Source organism: Moschus berezovskii, chromosome 4 (assembly GCF_049115385.1).
Source record: "Moschus berezovskii isolate FMDL1 chromosome 4, NW_MosBer_1.0, whole genome shotgun sequence".
Classification (NCBI taxonomy): Eukaryota; Metazoa; Chordata; class Mammalia; order Artiodactyla; family Moschidae; genus Moschus; species Moschus berezovskii.
The window spans coordinates 21,151,717-21,169,226 of NC_142463.1; the positions used below are offsets into that span (position 1 = coordinate 21,151,717).

At 47.2% G+C, this 17,510-nt stretch overlaps 1 protein-coding gene across 4 annotated transcripts in view; it reads right to left on the reverse strand.

The window, feature by feature from the left end:
- The window catches only part of MKNK1 (MAPK interacting serine/threonine kinase 1), a 44,906-nt gene that overhangs the window by 2,044 nt on the left and 25,352 nt on the right, over positions 1–17,510 (reverse strand). For 2 of the 4 annotated variants that reach the window (XM_055401728.2, XM_055401726.2), the window contains 8 exons: positions 16,014–16,093; positions 14,046–14,119; positions 11,874–11,978; positions 8,504–8,559; positions 4,327–4,422; positions 2,640–2,834; positions 1,819–1,983; positions 592–635 (listed from right to left, as the gene is read on the reverse strand). In XM_055401728.2, the coding sequence (XP_055257703.2) occupies positions 592–635; positions 1,819–1,983; positions 2,640–2,834; positions 4,327–4,422; positions 8,504–8,559; positions 11,874–11,978; positions 14,046–14,119; positions 16,014–16,093 (815 nt within the window). Of the gene's footprint in view, positions 1–591; positions 636–1,503; positions 1,608–1,818; positions 1,984–2,639; positions 2,835–4,326; positions 4,423–8,503; positions 8,560–11,873; positions 11,979–14,045; positions 14,120–16,013; positions 16,094–17,510 lie in introns of all 4 variants that reach the window. The other 2 variants (XM_088835273.1, XM_055401729.2) reach the window with 2 other exon arrangements.

Genomic DNA, 17,510 nt, shown 5'->3' on the forward strand with positions numbered 1-17,510 from the left:
TCTTTGCAGCCCTATGGACTGCACCTTTAAGTTAACTTCTATTGCTCAGTTTTCTCATCTATAAAATGGAGCAATAGGAACATCTTTTAAATTTATTGTAAAGCTTATGGGATACAACACATGTAAAGCCCTTAGTACAAAATCCGGTGGGTGGTATTTCTTATACAGTGGCTGTTATTGTCTGTCTAGTAGTGTATATGACTCTTGGTCCCTCTGCCTCACAGGGCCCTGGATTTCTGCTACTTTCAACAACCCCCTGCAGTAGAAGGAAACCTTGGTGTGCTTTGGGCTGTAAATAGTGATTTCCAGTTACGATTCATGAGGATACACAAAACAGGTTTTTCTTCTGCAAACAGCCTAGGGAGGGATCTTAAAGATGCTGGGGCAGGGGAAACCAGGTGGAAGAAGAGAAGAGAGGGAGCAGATTTACTGTAGAGGGAGATAAGGAAGAGAAGCAGGAAGAGGGAGGCCAGACATCTGAGCTTAGAGATGGGCTCCACGTCCCCCACATTGGCCCCAGCATGGCTGAGAGCTTGAAGGGAAAGTTAAAGCCAAATGAGGAAGGGCGTTGAGTGTGACAGGAGCATTTACCTCTGGAGGACTTGCGGCGTGGGGAGTCCCCTTTCTGGAGCTTGCTAGAACGGGAAGGACAGATGTGTGGGTAAGTGCTGCCCCCTCTTTCAAGAGTGGTCCCTACCCAAGCCAGCAGAGGGGGCAGCTTACTAGAGGTTCGGGCTCAGCACCGGGACTTGCCCAGGCATGCCGGCAGAGTCAGACCTTCCAAGGAGACAGCAAGCAAGGTACAGCACCCAACCCAGCTGCCTCTGCATGGAGAGCCCTCTCTCTCCCTGATGAAGTCCTAATCACCTTCCAAGATCCCAGCTCCAGGGTCATGTCCCCATGAGACATTCCCCTTGTCCTGCCCCACAACCCGTCCCAAGCAGAGGTGGGTCCTTGTCCTGTGGTACCCTGAGCACTTTAGATAAGCACTTGCCATCCTATCTTCATGTTCCCTTGGTTCCCTCTCCCCATCAGAACATGAAGACAGGACCCTGGTCCTGCTCCTCCCACTACTGCCAGAGCCTGTCACGTGGCAGATGCTCAGTATAGACAGCAGCTCTTGGGTGGCCGGGAATTAGCCACTTGGAGACCCATGGATTGGGTCCCCACTTGTAACTGGGGCTAGCAACCAGCCCCAGTGTCAAGGGCCTGGCAGACCAACGAGACAGAAAGATCACAGGAGGTCTGGCAGACCCCTTGGAGGGACAGGGTCTGTTATCATGATTAACTGAGGAGGATGCTTGAAAATGTTTTCGAGTGAAAACTTGGATCCTTCCTTGGGGAAAACAGCAGCATGTGCCTTTCAGGAAAGCTGCGGCCAGACCCCAGCACCAGGAGAAGTTATGAGCCCCTAGTGCAGCCGCACAGCAAGCAGGGTGGCGAGGCCTTGCCTTTGCACACCCTCAAGCAGTGGCATTTCTGTTTAAGTGATGGTGCACCCACCCGGGTTGCTCCCTGGGCTGTGTGCCTCTGCTAAGAGTGGGAGGCATGCGGCGAATCTCCCAGAGGCTTCTGTCCATTCCAGAGACACATGGGTCACCTAGGGGCTTAGTGGTGGCCAAGGTTAGATCCAAGTCAGTGATATCTGTAAGGGGTCAGCATGGGGTGAGGTCAGAGGTCAGTTCAGTTCTCTATGCACCAGGGATGAAGCTGCCATCCGACTCCCCTCAGCTGAGGTCAGCCTCCGGGATGTGAGAGCTTCCTCATGGTTTTGCTGCAGGCCTGACAAGGTGGATGCCCTCTCCCTGGGTAACTCACCCCCTGCACCCATGGGTGCTGCAGAACTTGGGCAGCGCTCAGTCTCTGCTTCGCATCTCGGACCAGGAGCTTGGAGACGAGGTCTTTGGCCTCGTTGGAGATGTGAGCCCAGTCCTTGTCAGGAAACTCATACTTGCCTTTCTGGATGCTCTCAAACAGCTTGTTCTAGGTAAAGAAGACTCCTCCTGAGGCCACACCAGCCAGGGGATGGGCAGGGTGTACCTGTCATGTCTGACCACGTGGATCCAGTCGCCCTCAGCTACAGGTGCAGCTGGGGGCCTGGCTATTTCCCAGACCAGGGCTCCTTCCCCAACCCCTACCCTCCCCTGGATTTTCAAACTGCACAGAACACCCTGGGTGGGTGGGATGGCTATACTACTTGGACGGCCAGGTGGGTGACCAGTGAGGAATGAGCAACTATAGAATAACACCCAATTCCTTAGCCCTCCATCCAGATGCCTGGGCTCATCTCCGCCCACCATCATCCTTATCCATCCTCCTCCTCCCTCGACACATGCAGCTGTTACAAACCTCCTGTCTTCAATCACCCGGTTTCTTCTACTTGCATTTTGTGCCTCTCCTCCCCTGGGGCCAGACTCTGCCTCTAAGACTCACTCAGCTCAGGAGTGATCTTCTCTAACAACCTCCCCTGAACTCCTCAATGGCTGAGGGCCTGATTATCTCCATCTCACCTGGTGGCTGCCCTTGGCCAGAGAGGGACAGGGCACGATCCACCCCCTTCCAGATTGGGCACAATCATTGAGCCCTGTTCTGCTTGGCCTCCCACAATCACCTGACCCCACAGAGGGCCCTGGGCTCACCTGGCACACTGTGCAGACCTCTCCCCGGTCCCAGCCACAGTCGGCCCCACAGTGACCCACAAAGGGCGGGTAGCCACTCAGCATGATGTAGAGGACCACGCCCAGGCTCCACAGGTCACAGCGCTTGTCGTAAAAAGTGGCCTCGTCCGTGAAGACCTCCACCACTTCAGGGGCCATGTATTCTGCAGAGCCGCACTGTGGGGGCCGGACATGGGGAAGGGGGAATGGCAGAGAAGAGAGAGGCTCAGTCCAGGGAGAGGGCTATAATGGGACTTGAGCGAGAGGATGGAGTTGCAGAGGGAGAAGCTGTCAGGAAGGTCAGCCAGAGAGCTTGCTAGGTGCCACCAAGGCACTTACACTGGACATTGACACACTAGCATTCTCCATGATCTACAACCCAGTCAGTTCCAGGTCACCCCTCTGATCTTCTCAGGTCCTTCTTCAGTACGCAGAGACCCTCGGTCAAGAAGCCCCAGACATCTCTCCCTGCACTGGCTCTCTGCACACAGTCACACAGTGAGCAGCCACTTCCATGTCCCAGGAGCACAGCGCTCGGAGGACAGCCAATTCCATAAAGCAAGGATTTCTTAAAGTGAAGTCCTGCCAAGCCTCCCTGCTAGCTTTGAGCATTCTATAAGAATTTAGGATTAAGGCACCATCAAAGCTAGGAGAGCTCTTAGAACAAAGCCAGTCTCCTCAGGTCTCCCATTTCTGGAGGTGAAACCAAGGACTAGAATGGGACGGGGGTTTGTTCAAGCACATCAGTAGCAAAGTAGGACAAGAAACCAGGACTCCTTCCTCCCATCCTTACAAAGAAAGCTGCTGATAAAAACAAAATAAATTCCTTTTACTCCCCTCTTCATTATTGCAGGCTCACTGGGAGACAACCCTCCTCCCAACTCCCAACATACAAAACTAATTTTGTGGGAAAATGGCAAGTGCAGAAAGGACATTTTCTTTGTTATTGGCAATTAGAGTTAATGACTTTGAAAACAGGGTACCTCAGTGCGGTAGAAGCTAATACAGAAACATCTCTAATAATGTTGCTTAGGATGAGACATGGGCATATTTAATCTCAAGTCTTAAAAAAACATTATTAGGAAAACTCACTTATGAAGCATGCAAATCTCAAAAGAATTATATAATAATTAGAGTATAGCCAGTATGTATAAGAAATGTCTGAGGAAGAAATAGCTTCCAGCAGCCCATCTGGGGAGGAAATGGGAAGTGAAAGAAGCAACAGGATAACTTGGCCAGGCTTACGTGCAGAGAGCCTGGACCTCTCAGTTCTCACCACACCACAGAGACATTCCCCATCCTCACCACAAAGTGGACGTGCCCCAACTCTGCCATGGGAATGGGAGCTGTCCACACGCTTATGAGCAAAAGGGTGGGCCTGGGAGTAGTGCCTGTTACCCGGGACAGGGGTCAGGACTCAGCCAGTTCTTATAGATACAGCTTGTCTCCTTATTAGAAGTGGGCCCACCCCAAACTAAAAGCTCCAATGTCAGTTTCATTGAGTAGTGGAGGGGTGGGGGGTTGGGGGTGGTTATCAAGACAAGAAGTCAGGCTAAACAACTCAGGCAGCAGATACACTTGGTTTCCCTTCCTAAGCCCTCAGTCTGTCTCCAGAGCTTTGGGGACAGGAGCTCAGAAGGAGAGGGCACAGGTGCCTGGCCATACATACTGGAGTAGTCAGCTCTGGTGTGGTTATGGGAGTGCAGGAGTTGTTCAATTTCACCCCACTGCCCAAGTCAAAGTCACAGATCTTCACTGGAGACACCTGAAAAGGAAAGCAGGAAGCAAAGTTACAAAGAGGAGCAATGGAAGGGCATGAGGAGACAACATGACTGTGTGGGTACAGGCATGCGGCCGCCACGCCGAAGCCCAGCCACGCTCACCAGCCCTTTACCTGGTGGTCATCTTCCCCTCCATGAGTGAACTAGAAATCGCCTGAGGATCTGTCCTAAGGTGTCCTCTTCCCGTGCTCTTTCCTTATTTCCTGACTAGGGGCAAATGTGTGTACTACCTGGGGTCAGACTGTTGTGAACTTGGTAGAAGGCAAGGAACAAACCTGTGGATTTCCTGCCAACAGTGCAGGCTGCAACTCAGAAGTTCAGAGAACTTAGCATGTGTCCCCAAGTATGAACTACCCCTTGTAGCTCCTTCACTGCAGGGCAAAGGAGTTTTGCACAAAACCCTTGACCACTTCAGGTGGCCTGGGGTGACTGACCAGGTTTTGCTTGCTTGGGGCTTTGTTGACTGAAGCACTGAAAGTTCTACGTTCCAGGAAATCCCTCAAGCTGGGAGGGCTGGTCATTCTGGGCAGCAGCAATGTATCAGCCCAGCTCCCCCAGACTGGACGCTGCATCTGAGACCGCACACAGCACAGATAACCTCTGGAGCTGTGTGGGAGGCCACTGTGTGCATGTGTGGTGTGAGAATGGTCTGCGAGGTGGAAGCAGCAGGGCAAGAGAGTCACAGTGCCAGTCCTCACTCGCTGCTGACCTGCTGTGCCTTCCTTCTCCCTTCCTTTGCTCTCCCTTAGCCTACCTTTCCTCGTTTCCTTTTCACTTAGCTTCTCTTGTGGTTAAAATACTGGGTTGGCCACGAAGTTCATTTAACCCACATGAACTTCGTGGCCAACCGAATATATATAACATAAATTTTAACTGTTTTTAAGTTTATAGTTCAGAAGGCAATGGCAAGCCACTCCAGTACTATTGCCTAGAAAATCCCATGGATGGAGGAGCCTGGTAGGCTGCAGTCCGTGGGGTCGCTAAGGGTCGGACACGACTGAGCGATTTCACTTTCACTTTTCACTTTCACACATTGGAGAAAGAAATGGCAACCCACTCCAGTGTTCTTGCCTGGAGAATCCCAGGGACGGGGGAGCCTGGTGGGCTTCCATCTATGGGGTCACACAGAGTCGGACACGACTGAAGTGACTTAGCAGCAGCAGCAGCAGCAGCATTAATTATACTCATACTGTTGTGCAACCATGACCAGTGTCTTTCCAAAACCGTCACATCACCTCAAACTGAAACTCTGTACCCATTAAGCAATAACTTATTCCCGCTCTCTCCAGCCCTAGTAACATCTAACCTACTTTCTGTCTCTATGAATTTGCCTATTACCAGATATTTCATTAAATGGAATCACACACAATTTGTTCTTTTGTGTCCAGATGGTTCATCCAAGTGGTAGCACATGCCAGAACATCATTCTGCTTTATGGGTGAACAGTATTCTAATTGTACGGATATACCACATTTTATTCACCCATTCATCTGTTGCTGGGCACTTGGACTGTTTCCAGCTCTGGCTATTGTGATTAGTGCTGCTATGAACACTGCTGTTCAAGTTTCTGTTTTCAACCCTTTTAGGTATATACACAGGTGTGAAACTGCTGAGTGTTATGGTAATGCTATGCTTAGCTTTTTGAGGAACTGCTAAACTGTTTTCCATAGTGGCTGCACCATTTTACACTCTCACCAGCAATGGGCAAGAGTTCCAATTTCCCTACATCCTCATCAATATCAGGTAAGGCTTTATGGGGGTCCTTGCTGCAGCAAAGGGGAGCAAAAACGAACAACAAATTCCCTTGTTTACTCGCCCCTGAGGGCATGGTGAGCTTGTTGCTTAATGGGGTGAAGGTAGGGGTGTGTCCAGGACTCAGGCAGGAGAGGCAGCCTAAGCGGTTTTGTTCACCTTTTAGGTGGCATCTCATCAACACTTTTGATTTTCTGTTTTCTGTATTATAACCATCCTAGCAGATGTGAGGTGGTATCTCACTGTCGTTTTGATTTGCATTTCCCTGATGACTAAGGATGCTGAACATCTTTTCTTACTGGCCATTTGTATACCTTCTTTGGAGAAATGTCTTTTCAAGTTCTTTGCTCATGTTTTAATTACATTGTCTTTTTGATGTTGAGTTTTAGAAGTTCTTTACATATTTTGGATATTAATATTAAATTATCAGATATGTGATTTGCAATATTTTCTCCCATTTGTGGGTTGCTTTTTCACTTTCTTGATGATGTCATTTGACAGTCTCTTTAAATTTTCATTTTTCAGCCATAAAAAGGGGCAACAAGATCAAATGAAACAAAGAACATGAAAGTACACTGTAAATCAGAGGTGCTATGACAGAGTGGTTCAGAGCACCAGTGGAGTCCGGGGTCAGACTACCTTAGTTTTAATCTCTGAAAGTGTTAGTTGCTTAGTCGTGTCTGACTCTTTGTGACCCCACGGACTGTAGCCCACTAGGCTTCTCTGTTCATTGAATTTTCCAGGCAAGAATACTGGAGTGGGCTGCCATTCCCTTCTCCAAGTTTTAATCTCTGCTACTTATCAACTGAGTGACTTTGGGCAATTTCTTACTCTATCTAAACTTTAGTTTTCTCATCCACATAATAGTTTGGATGAAAATAATAGTAAATACCTCATGAGATTTTAAAAAAGCTAGATAAAATAAGTATAAGTGCCTGGCATAATGTAAGTGCTCAAAAAATGTTAAACATAATTATTAATATTAACCATAATGATAATCATGATAAATTATAGTTTTATGCCAGAGCCATGGATAGGAAGCCACAAGCTCTTATTTGAGTGAATATATTCCTACCTCCCACAAAAGGGTTGTAGTAGCAGGCTGATTCACATGTTCCCTCACAGCCCCTCCTTATTTATGAACTCTCTCCAAATCCATACCAAGACACGGGTATCATGCATATGTACATGTATACACACAGATCTAGGAATGTGGGCCATCAAAATAACCTATGCCTAAAGGAGATCCAACCAGTCCATTCTAAAGGAGATCAGTCCTGGATGTTCATTGAGAGGACTGATGCTAAAGCTGAAGCTCCAATACTTTGGCCACCTCATGTGAAGAGATGGGAGGGATTGGGGGCAGGAGGAGAAGGGGACGACAGAGAATGAGATGGCTGAATGGCATCACCTACTCCATGGAGGTGAGTTTGCGTGAACTCTGGGAGTTGGTGATGGACAGGGAGGCCTGGCATGCTGTGATTCATGGGATCGCAAAGAGTTGGACACGACTGAGCGACTGAACTGAACTGAAACTCTCCTAACAAGCAAAGAATCTGTCAAATTCACATATGCTTATGGAAATGCAAACACTTCTACTTACTAACAGATTAAGATAAAGATTAAAATAGGTTGCATTTGGGGACTTCCTTGGTGGTCCAGTGGTTAAGAATCTGCCTGCAAATGAACATGGGTTCAACCCCTGGTCCAACTAAGTGGGGCAACTAAGCCTGTGCACAGCAACTACCAAGCTCGTGAGCTACAACAAAGACCCAGCACAGCCAAAAACAGGCAAATAAATCCAACAGCTTAAAAAAAATAGGTTGCATTTGGGCAACAACAAGTATAAATGTCTTCTTTTTAATGGGTAACTTTGGAAATAAAAATGGAAGCAGAAACCCTTTTTAAGAACTTGCTTCCTAATATAGCTTAAAGTTGTAGACAATAGCAAGCATACATACTGTAACATAAACATCATTCACAAGCAGAGATTTGCTTGATGTAAGATTGAATTGTTGTTTGACTCACATCTACTGCTGTAAAAGTAGGTGCACCGGACTAGAAAACAACCACTGTGTGCAGGTCTCGTATATTTTACAAATTCTTAGGTTTACGACAATCTGCTCATAAAGAACTCAGAAGGGCCCAGGACTAGCCCTGCCTGGGACGTAGAAACACTGCATTTTAGGATAACACTCACACGTGTCTGTAACAGTCAGTTCAACTGAGGCTGAGAGAGCTGCTGATGATTTACACAGGATGGCTTCCCTGTGTCTGTGTCAACTGTGACACCCCAAATCAGGCCCCAAGTACCTTTTCTGGAGATTCACACAGTATATTTTCTGGCTTCAGATCACGATGAGCAATGCCTGAAATGACAAAGAACAAAGAAATGGTTAACATATACACACAATTATCAAACATTCCACACACAATTAATTTTTTCCAGATGCTGTTGTTCACAGATTAATTCCCAATTATGGTACATTAAAAAATCAACGAGCTACAGGAGGCAGAAGTAACCAGAGACACAAACAGAAAGCCCAGTTTATTCTGCAAGTTCTTCTGAAGCAGAAGCTTTAGAAGTCTGGCAGGGATAAGAAGGGCTAAATGAATCCCAGCCAGCCCACCTCTCGGCACTGCACTGCCAACCCAGAGTAAGCAGCCTAATACGAACCAGAGCAAAGAGCCCTCCAAATAGCCCTGCTTGGAACAGCAGTGAAGAAATAATTAGTGTCTTGTTTAAGAGCATCTCAGGGGGCTGGAACCGCTTTACCTCATTTCTTCTTGTGTGGCCAACTTAAGAAAAAAAAAAAAAGATGCCTTCAGGAGGACTCCCTGAATATTCAGAGGATTGAGAGTTAGTTAACAAATCTCCCCAAGTTTGTCTGACTCCCTTCTCATTTGCTCTGCGTGTATAAGACAGTCCTATGAGAAGGTCAGCAAGGACTGCTTTGGCCCAAGGGTGCTGTTCTTAAGAACCTCCCCTGTATTTTGGGCTTCCCTGGTGGCTCAGTGGAAAGAATCCGCCTGCCAATGCAGCAGACGTGGGTTCAATCCCTGGATTGGGAAGATTCCCCCTGGAGAAGGAAACACCCACTCCAGTATTCCTGCCTGAATAAGACCATGGACAGAGGAGCCTGGCAGGCTAATCCATGGGGTCAAAAAGGAGTAGGTCGCGACTCAGGGACTAAACAACAACAATCCCTGCATTTTGGTTAGACCTCCTTGAAGGAGACTGCAGGTAGCAGCTTACACCATGAGGCATTAAAAGCTGCTGACTTGGCCAACAAGGCCTCTGGGGGTAAACCATATTCCTACCAAAGACACTGACAAAGACTCATGGCCATGGTGTTCTAGTGGTGGACACAGAAAGCTCCCATTCCTTTTTCCTCCTGCAGAGTGTATGGTGCAGAGACAGAAGGGCTGTAAAATAGAGTAAAAGTCCAACAGCTACTGCTTGGAAGTACTGGGAAGCAGCAGAGGATTCATGGAATAATGGAGAACAGCAGACTCTGCTTCACTATACCTCCCTTGCTGATCAACTTCGCCAGCAGCCCTCTGGCTCACCAGCAGGAGGCACAGGCCCAGCCCACCGGACGCTCTTCACTAGGGAGGAAGAACCTGAGCTCCAGCAGGCTAAGTAACTTCATCAGTCACCTAATTGAATGAGAACCCAGAGCAACTCAGTCCAGGCTGCACAAATTGAGCCAGGCTGCAGCTTGCTGCACTAAAAGTGAAAGATATTTTCCATTACAGCAAGTGCTCCCACAGAAGGATCACAAGCCACACATGGAGCCTTACTCTTCAAATAGATGCCTGTGGCCCCGTCATCCCCCGGCCTGAGAACTAAAAGTCAGGCCATAATAATGGGCCTGCCTCGGTGAGCACATGAGCCATCGAGCTGCTTCAGTTCATTTCCCAGAGGTTGAGCTGCACTGTGTCCAGTATTTAAAAGTATGGAACTTGTTTCAGGCTGACCCATTCTAGCCCAATTCATCTTTCAGGTGTGAAGTTATTTAGAAAACAGCCAAGTTCAGCTGCAAATCGTTTTTCATCCCCTCCAACTTCTAGTCACGTGGGCAGCTGGCCATCTAAATGTTAACCAGCTCACTTCAGAACTCCTGAGACACCACCAGCCTCTGGTCCCTGTAGTGTATTCTGGTGAAAATAAATAAATAAATAAATAAGAAATAAAACCACCTTTACCCCCCTCCAAGGTATGGATCTTGTAAAAAGCGTGACCCAGTTTTGCAATCTACTGAGGCTGCTTGGGGAGCAGTTGTAAATCTCTGTCAGGCAGGTGTTACGTACATGCATCCCAGCTTTCAGAAACAGAACTACTGCTATTTATCATGCTGTACAAAGTACAGACGCCCCCATCTAGGAATTTTCATCCCATGTGCAAGTCAGGCCCCTAGCGTGGGCATGGAGCAGTTTCCTCAGGCCCCAGAGGAAGGGAGGTGGATCAGTGAGCCTCCCCTCCTGCACATGCCTCACCAGCGCCCTGTATCACTGGCACAAAGCAGGATGCAGGAGCATCACGTCTGCAAGTGGACCTAAGCACTCCTGACCAATGAGGCTGGCCAATGTCACAGAAGTGAAAGGAGCAGAACTAAGCCTCAAAGTATGTGCTCCACCCCCACCCCCAGAGGCAGGATACTTTCCTTTAAGGGAGTTAGTATAAGGAGTAAAAATGCTGCCTGCCTGGTGGGGGTGGAGGGTAGAGGAAATATTTTTGAAGAACTACTATGTGCCAGGCACTGTGCTCCACTAATGCATGTGTACAACACACACACACAAGACATACAATTATGTAAGCGAACTGATCAGAAGACCGAGGACAGTGCCTGGCACATAACAAGTGCTACGTAAGTGTTAGCTACTGTTGATGACGTCATTATGATCGCTCTTAATTCTCACCACAGCTCTAGGAGGGAGCCACTGTTACTGGGAAAGAACATAGCTGGTAAAAAAAAAAAAAGGTGAAGCCAGAATTCATTTTTTCCATGGTACTGCTGTTAGGCAAATTTTAAAATGTATGTGATAGTAAACATATTTCCAGAAATGTGAAAACATATAATGTGCAAAAATATTTAATTGACTACAAAAGTTCTAGATAAGGAACCAGCCACTGAAGTGTGATTCAAACAACAGCAGCCTGCTATTTACCATCACAATCAATGTTCAACAGATACCTCCAACTTACCATGTTAACAGAAAAATGCATTTCCCATTTATTGTGAACAAGATATAAAACTACACATATACTACCATGCCAATTTTGAAAAGAGAAATAGATATAGGTGATATATTTTAAAACAGTAGACTGAATAATACCCAAATATTCATCCTAGAATCTAGGTTGTATTATGCATTTTTGTATTCTTCATTAGTAAAGGAAAAGATCATTCACACATACACAGAGACATCCCTTGTTCAGCATGAAATCTATTTTTTCCCCTCCTTGCTCTTTCTCCTGTATCCCGAGCCTGCTTAATAGCTCCACAACCACCTGCCATCCTCATCAGAAGTGTAGGAGCCACCCTGGCCTGCCCCCGCACCGTCCTGGGTATGCCTGCTAGCTGCACCAGCTTCCCGCCTTCTACCTGGCCTGCCGCTCTCCCTTGGCCCTCAGAGGCGACCAGTCCAACCCACCCACTAAGGCCAAGGCCCGGCTCACCCTTGGTGTGCAGGAAGTCAAGGGCGGCGGCGACATCCCGCACCACTCGGCTGGCTTCTCGCTCATTGAAGTGCTTCTGCTTCTGGATGTGGGCCAGGATGGAGCCTGAAGAGCAGAGGGGGCAGAGAGGACTGTCTTTTCCGGGTCTAGTAAGAGTAGTAACTTCTCAGAGGCCAAGATTTCAAAAGTTTCAGGTGGGGACACAGGCTTACTCATCACTGAATGTCCAGCACCAGAGTGGTATCTGGCACAGACCAGGTACCAGCACAAAACTGGACTGAACAGAACTGGACAGCTATCTTCTGCACCTGTCTATGATGAGTGCAGAAGGGCAGATGTGCGGCAGATCTGGCTTCTGAAATCGAAAAGAACTAAAAGTGACTCCACCTGGGGCAGGGGGCCTCTCTAGAGGAACTTTTCCTCCCTCGCATCTTGTTCAAACAAGAGCACAGGCCTTCAAGTGGAAATGCCACACCTCTACTGGTTGTGTAAAGGTCTAGAAAAAGGGAAAAAACTGCTTTCTCTCCTGAAATTTCCCATTTACTATTATTGTTGCTGTTATTTTGTTGGCAATGGCTAATATTTATTGAGTAGTTGCTCTGTAGCAAGCGCTATGTGATATTTTTAAAACAGATTATCTTATCCTCACTGCAACTGGACATAATGTACAAAACAGAAAAATCCTCACTAACCTGAAGCCAAGAAAGGTTAAGCAACTTGTTCCAGATCACGTATCAGTAAATGGTGGCGTCATCAGGACTCGAGCCTAGGAAGTCTGGCCCTCGAGCCTGTGCAGACCTCTCCTCAGCAGGACTTGTGGTTTGACTGCTTGGGGGATAGGATTTCCTGAGCCAACCAAACACTCTTTTTTACCCACTGAGTCTGGCCTCAGTAGAGCTGTGCTCTGAGTGATATGGCTACAGATGAACCCGGCTGCATCAAGCATCTCAGAACAGTGATTCACAGTGCCAGCGTCGCTGGGTAAAGCTGGGCACACACAGGTATGAGCATATGGCTTGGTTCCATGTGGTCTGTGTTCACCACTGGAAGCCAGAATTTCTAGCCTGAAGGTGCCGTCTCTGAGTCTTACAAATGGCACATGTTTACTTATTGTCTCTGGCTTTTGCATGGGAAGAGGATGAAAGATCTTTCACTTGCCAGAGTAAACAATCAAAGGATCCCAATACACTGTGGAACATTCTGAGAAAACTGGCTCTAGGTTAAGTCTTGGGCTTGCTCAAGTCTTGTTTCCAAATTTGTTAGAAGGGAAGATGAAGAGTACATGTCTACAATAGCCCCCAGTATACCCAATTGGTTTAATAATATTAACAGCTGACATTTATTAAACCTTTAGTGCCCACTGGGCACTGAACTAAGCATTTCACATGAATTATCTCATTTAATCTTGACAGCGTTGCAAGGAGGTAGGAGTTGTCATTTCCTCTATTTACAGATTACAGAGAGAACCATTTGGAAAGGATAGATGACTTGCTCAAGGTCACATAGCTAGTAAGAGATGGAGCTCCCTTTAACCACCTAGCCCCTCCCCGTGTAGACCTCCACTCAGCTCCAGACATCCTCCTTAACCTTTACCTTGCAAATGTGACCTAGGGATGGGTGAGTGACAGGGAGGGAAGGGGCCTCTCTATGTCAGAAAAGCAACTTAAATATATGTCCCAGCGATCACGTGTGTGGGTGATGGCAGGAGCAGTGGTGGGCAAGAATGGCACCTTTCTGTCTGCAGGATGGCACTTCTCAGGCCTCCTTTCTATCCTGGTCTGTGTCCTAAACAATGCATCCCTCCTCTCCTCTGAGGAGTCTTTTCAGACTTCGCAGTGTATGGAAGAGCTTCTGCCCCATAATTAATTCCATTAAAGAGTGAATATGTCAAAACAATGGATTGATAAATTGATGATGAAATATATCTATATATGAGCCCTGTTATAATCAGAAGGCATTTATAGAATGCACATACCAATGACATTCTAAGTCCTGCAAAATGCTAATTATCATCCTTCCCTCCGGCCTCCCTTCTCCCAAATCAAGGGCAGTTTTAAGTCCTCCATCCTTTTTATTAGCTTGACTCATTTTAGAAGTCTCTGGGATTCATGATGGATGATCACTACCCTGGGTCTTAATCAGAAGTCCGAACACACACTCAACAGTAAGTACCTCCTTGCAATTTCTCAAAGACCAAGTAAAACCTTGTGTCGTCTTCAAAGAACTCAATCAGCTCCAAAATGTGCCTTAAATAGGGAAAAACAGGAGGAAAAGAAAAAAGGGAAAATGGTGTTATATATTGAAGCTCACTTATAAATAGACAAAAAAACAGATGCTCTGTAATGGGCAGAAATCAACTTGAAATCAGAATGCTTATTAAAGACCCAGGTTTAAGAAGTAGCCAACGGTGTTAGCAAGATTCAGGTCACCTTATCTTTCCATAATGTTTAGTCTCTGGTGTTTTCACCAAGTCTGTGCTGTCAAACCCCAACCCTAAAACCCACTAGGTAGAGTTATAAAAAAAGTCCCGGTCACATTAAACTGAATAAAATCTGCAGCCGACTGGAAGCAATTGCGGCTAATAACACTGAATAGTAGGTGTGTGTCCTGGAGGCAAGCAGCAAATAATTACTTGCCCTCCCTCTTGCCCATAAATCATGGGGCAGTATTTACATTGCCTGGAGAAAATGGAAACATCTGTCAAATAGACTTGGGGCCTAACGTGGGCACCGCTAGACCCTAACTGCTAAGCGCTACTTAATGAAACGGCCGCGTTCCCCGCCACCATAGCACTTGTGGCCTTCCCCGGTGAGCACTCTCTGTCTGCCTGAGCATTACTGCGCTCTGCCAACAAGGTCGTCTTGTAACTCAGTAGGGAAGACACCAGCCTGGATATCAGAGGTGTTGGGGGCTTTTTTTCTTTTAAAGAATGAAATAAACCAAGTAGAGTCTGTAATGCTGAACTCAGAAGCTGCAGGGCTGAAAATAAAAATCTGTCTCTCATAAAAAAATGCTGACCACTTTGGGACAGACATCGGGCTTTTATTAGCAAAAAGGCGTCCAAATAAGACGGCCAAAATGGCCTAATTTGAAAGAAGATTGTAGAGGCAGTGCCTGGAGTTAAATCAACAGCAGCCCCCTTCTTCCAAGCTTAATGACAAAGCCATCAATACTGGCCACCGGCTCCCTGCTGACCCTGCCATGACAGGAGAAAGCAGGAAGCAGAGTCTTAGAGGTGACCCTGATTTAAAGCCACAGTGGGAGAGCCACTCATTCGGAGCTGGTGGTGAGCAGAATAAGACGGGGCTAGAGACCACCTTGGCCCAGTTATCAAGCAAAGAGTGTTAAACAAGGTTTCAGGACCCTTAGTAGTAGCTGAAAGTCAAAGTTGCTCAGTCGTGTCCAACTCTTTGCAACCCCATGGACTATATAGTCCATGGAATTCTTTAGGCCAGAATACTGGAGGGGGTAACCTTTCCCTTCTCCAGGGGATCTTCCCAACCCAGGGATTGAACCCAGGTCTCCTGCATTGCAGGTGAATTCTTTACCAGCTGAGCCACAAGGAAAGCCCAAGAATACTGGAGTGGGTAGCCTATCCCTTCTCCAGCGGATCTTCCCGACCCAGGTATTGAACCAGGGTCTCCTGCATTGTAGGTGGATTCTTTACCAACTGAGCTATGAGGGAAGCCCCAGTAGTAGCTGCACATATGTAAATATGCCAGAAACAGAAAACAGCATAAGTAGTCTCCATAGCTATCACCATCCTCATCTATTTACTAAAGCAGGTCCCTGTAGATTTCTACTAGGCAACACTCAACCTGCTTTCTACAGGTGCTTGCAAGAAATAAAACCTATTTTTTTCCAAGCAGCCGCTGATTCAGATTGCTCACTCTTCTAACTTGCCTAAATTCCTGGTATGTACAGTATTTCAGTCTACACAGAAGACAGCTTCTTTGCTGCTGCTGCTTCTCTCTGTCTCTCTCTCTCTCTTTTAAAAATTGTAAGATGGAAGGAGTTATATACAGTTGTGGGGGAAGGAGAAAGAGCTAACTGCTGGGGTTGGGAGATAGAAATAACTTCCTTTTCTGCAGCCAGCCATCCCCCCTAGAGAAGCAGCATGTCACCCAACACTATACTCACTTGTTTCCTTGACACTGATAGAGCGTCTCCACCTCCCGAAATACCCTACTCCGACTGTGTCCTGCGTGTTTTTCAATGATCTGTGTGAAAAATAAAACCTGTCATATACACCCACCTGGTCAAAACACTCTCAACAGGTGCCCTCTGGAAGAGTGCAAGGCCAAATTCAGCTCAAATCCAGCGTCAAGCACAAGTCTGGAGTAGGCCATGGTGACGCAGGCACTGTGGTTCTGTCAGCAAAGCAACAGACTGGCCCCAGGAACTTCTAGCCCACCTGTTTGACTCTGGCCAAGTACATCACCATCAAAGACTGTGAGGGTGCTACCCCAGCAGCCCAGGGGAGACTGAGGCAATCAGCAAGATAAAGAACCAGCTCTCCCAAGCTCCTACTCTGAAGGCATCTTTCTCTGCCTTAAGGCTAAAAACTTACAAGCTCTACTGAAGGATCTTCTAGTGCTGGAGAAACAGCAAGGGGATAAGGGATACAGTGAAGAGGAAATAAAGCTCCAAGACCCAGCTCAGATGCCACTTCTGCAATTCTTCTGAGAACTTACCCTTTGTCAGGCACTGTATGAAGTCATTTAGGTACACAATCTCAGTTAATCCTTACAACACAATCCCGAAAGAACAGGCAGAGGTAAAGCATTTTGTCCATAGCTCTGCTAAAGTGGCAGGGCAGACATTTAAGCCCAGAACTGCTTCTAAAGCCCTTGCTGTCCAACACCCGCTTACATCCTACACAACTTTGCTCAGAGACCCTGGAGGCTCTGTCTCTCCAATGATGTTGTCAGCTGCTCCCTCTCCCCACTTATACCTGGAGATGCTTGGCAAGTACTGACTGAAGGAATGGGCCAGCCAACAGATGAGCAGGGGGGTTATGTGGGGACTGGCTTACTCTGCACATCTCTACAGACTCATCCAGAGCCCCTAACCACTGCAGGTAGAGCCTGTGAGCAAGTCTTCCGCAGAGCTGGCACTGTCTGACAGTCCCATGTGTGGGGTGGGCAGACAACTGGGTCCTTCATCCCAAGACTGTCACCAAAGACACTTCAAATGTCTCCAATATGTAGCAGCACACACATTTACAACCAAGTGTAATTTTCTAAATAAGTCCAAGTTAGTTAGTAGACCACTGGACTCCAGTTCTGATCTATCAGAGAGGCATGGTTCTGGGGCACAGAAGCTATTCAGCTTGTTCGTTCATCAAGCAGATCAAAGTTAGGACGAAATTCCCAGCAGGCAACTATCCAGCATAGTTGGATGGCATGATTTTCTCTGAGGAGGTAAAGAGCTCTTGCTACCAGAGATCGTAGGGGTGTGCAAAACATGGAAAACTATGAGGAGTTACAAGGCAGGTTCAGGACCAGATTATCTTGAAATTCCATTCCAAGAGTAAGACCCTAGGATTCATCAGTTGGATGGCTGTTGTGCAAAGCCCTAATAAAATCAAGTATAGTTGAGCCAGGGTGGAGAAGTAGCCCACATCTGGGGCACTTT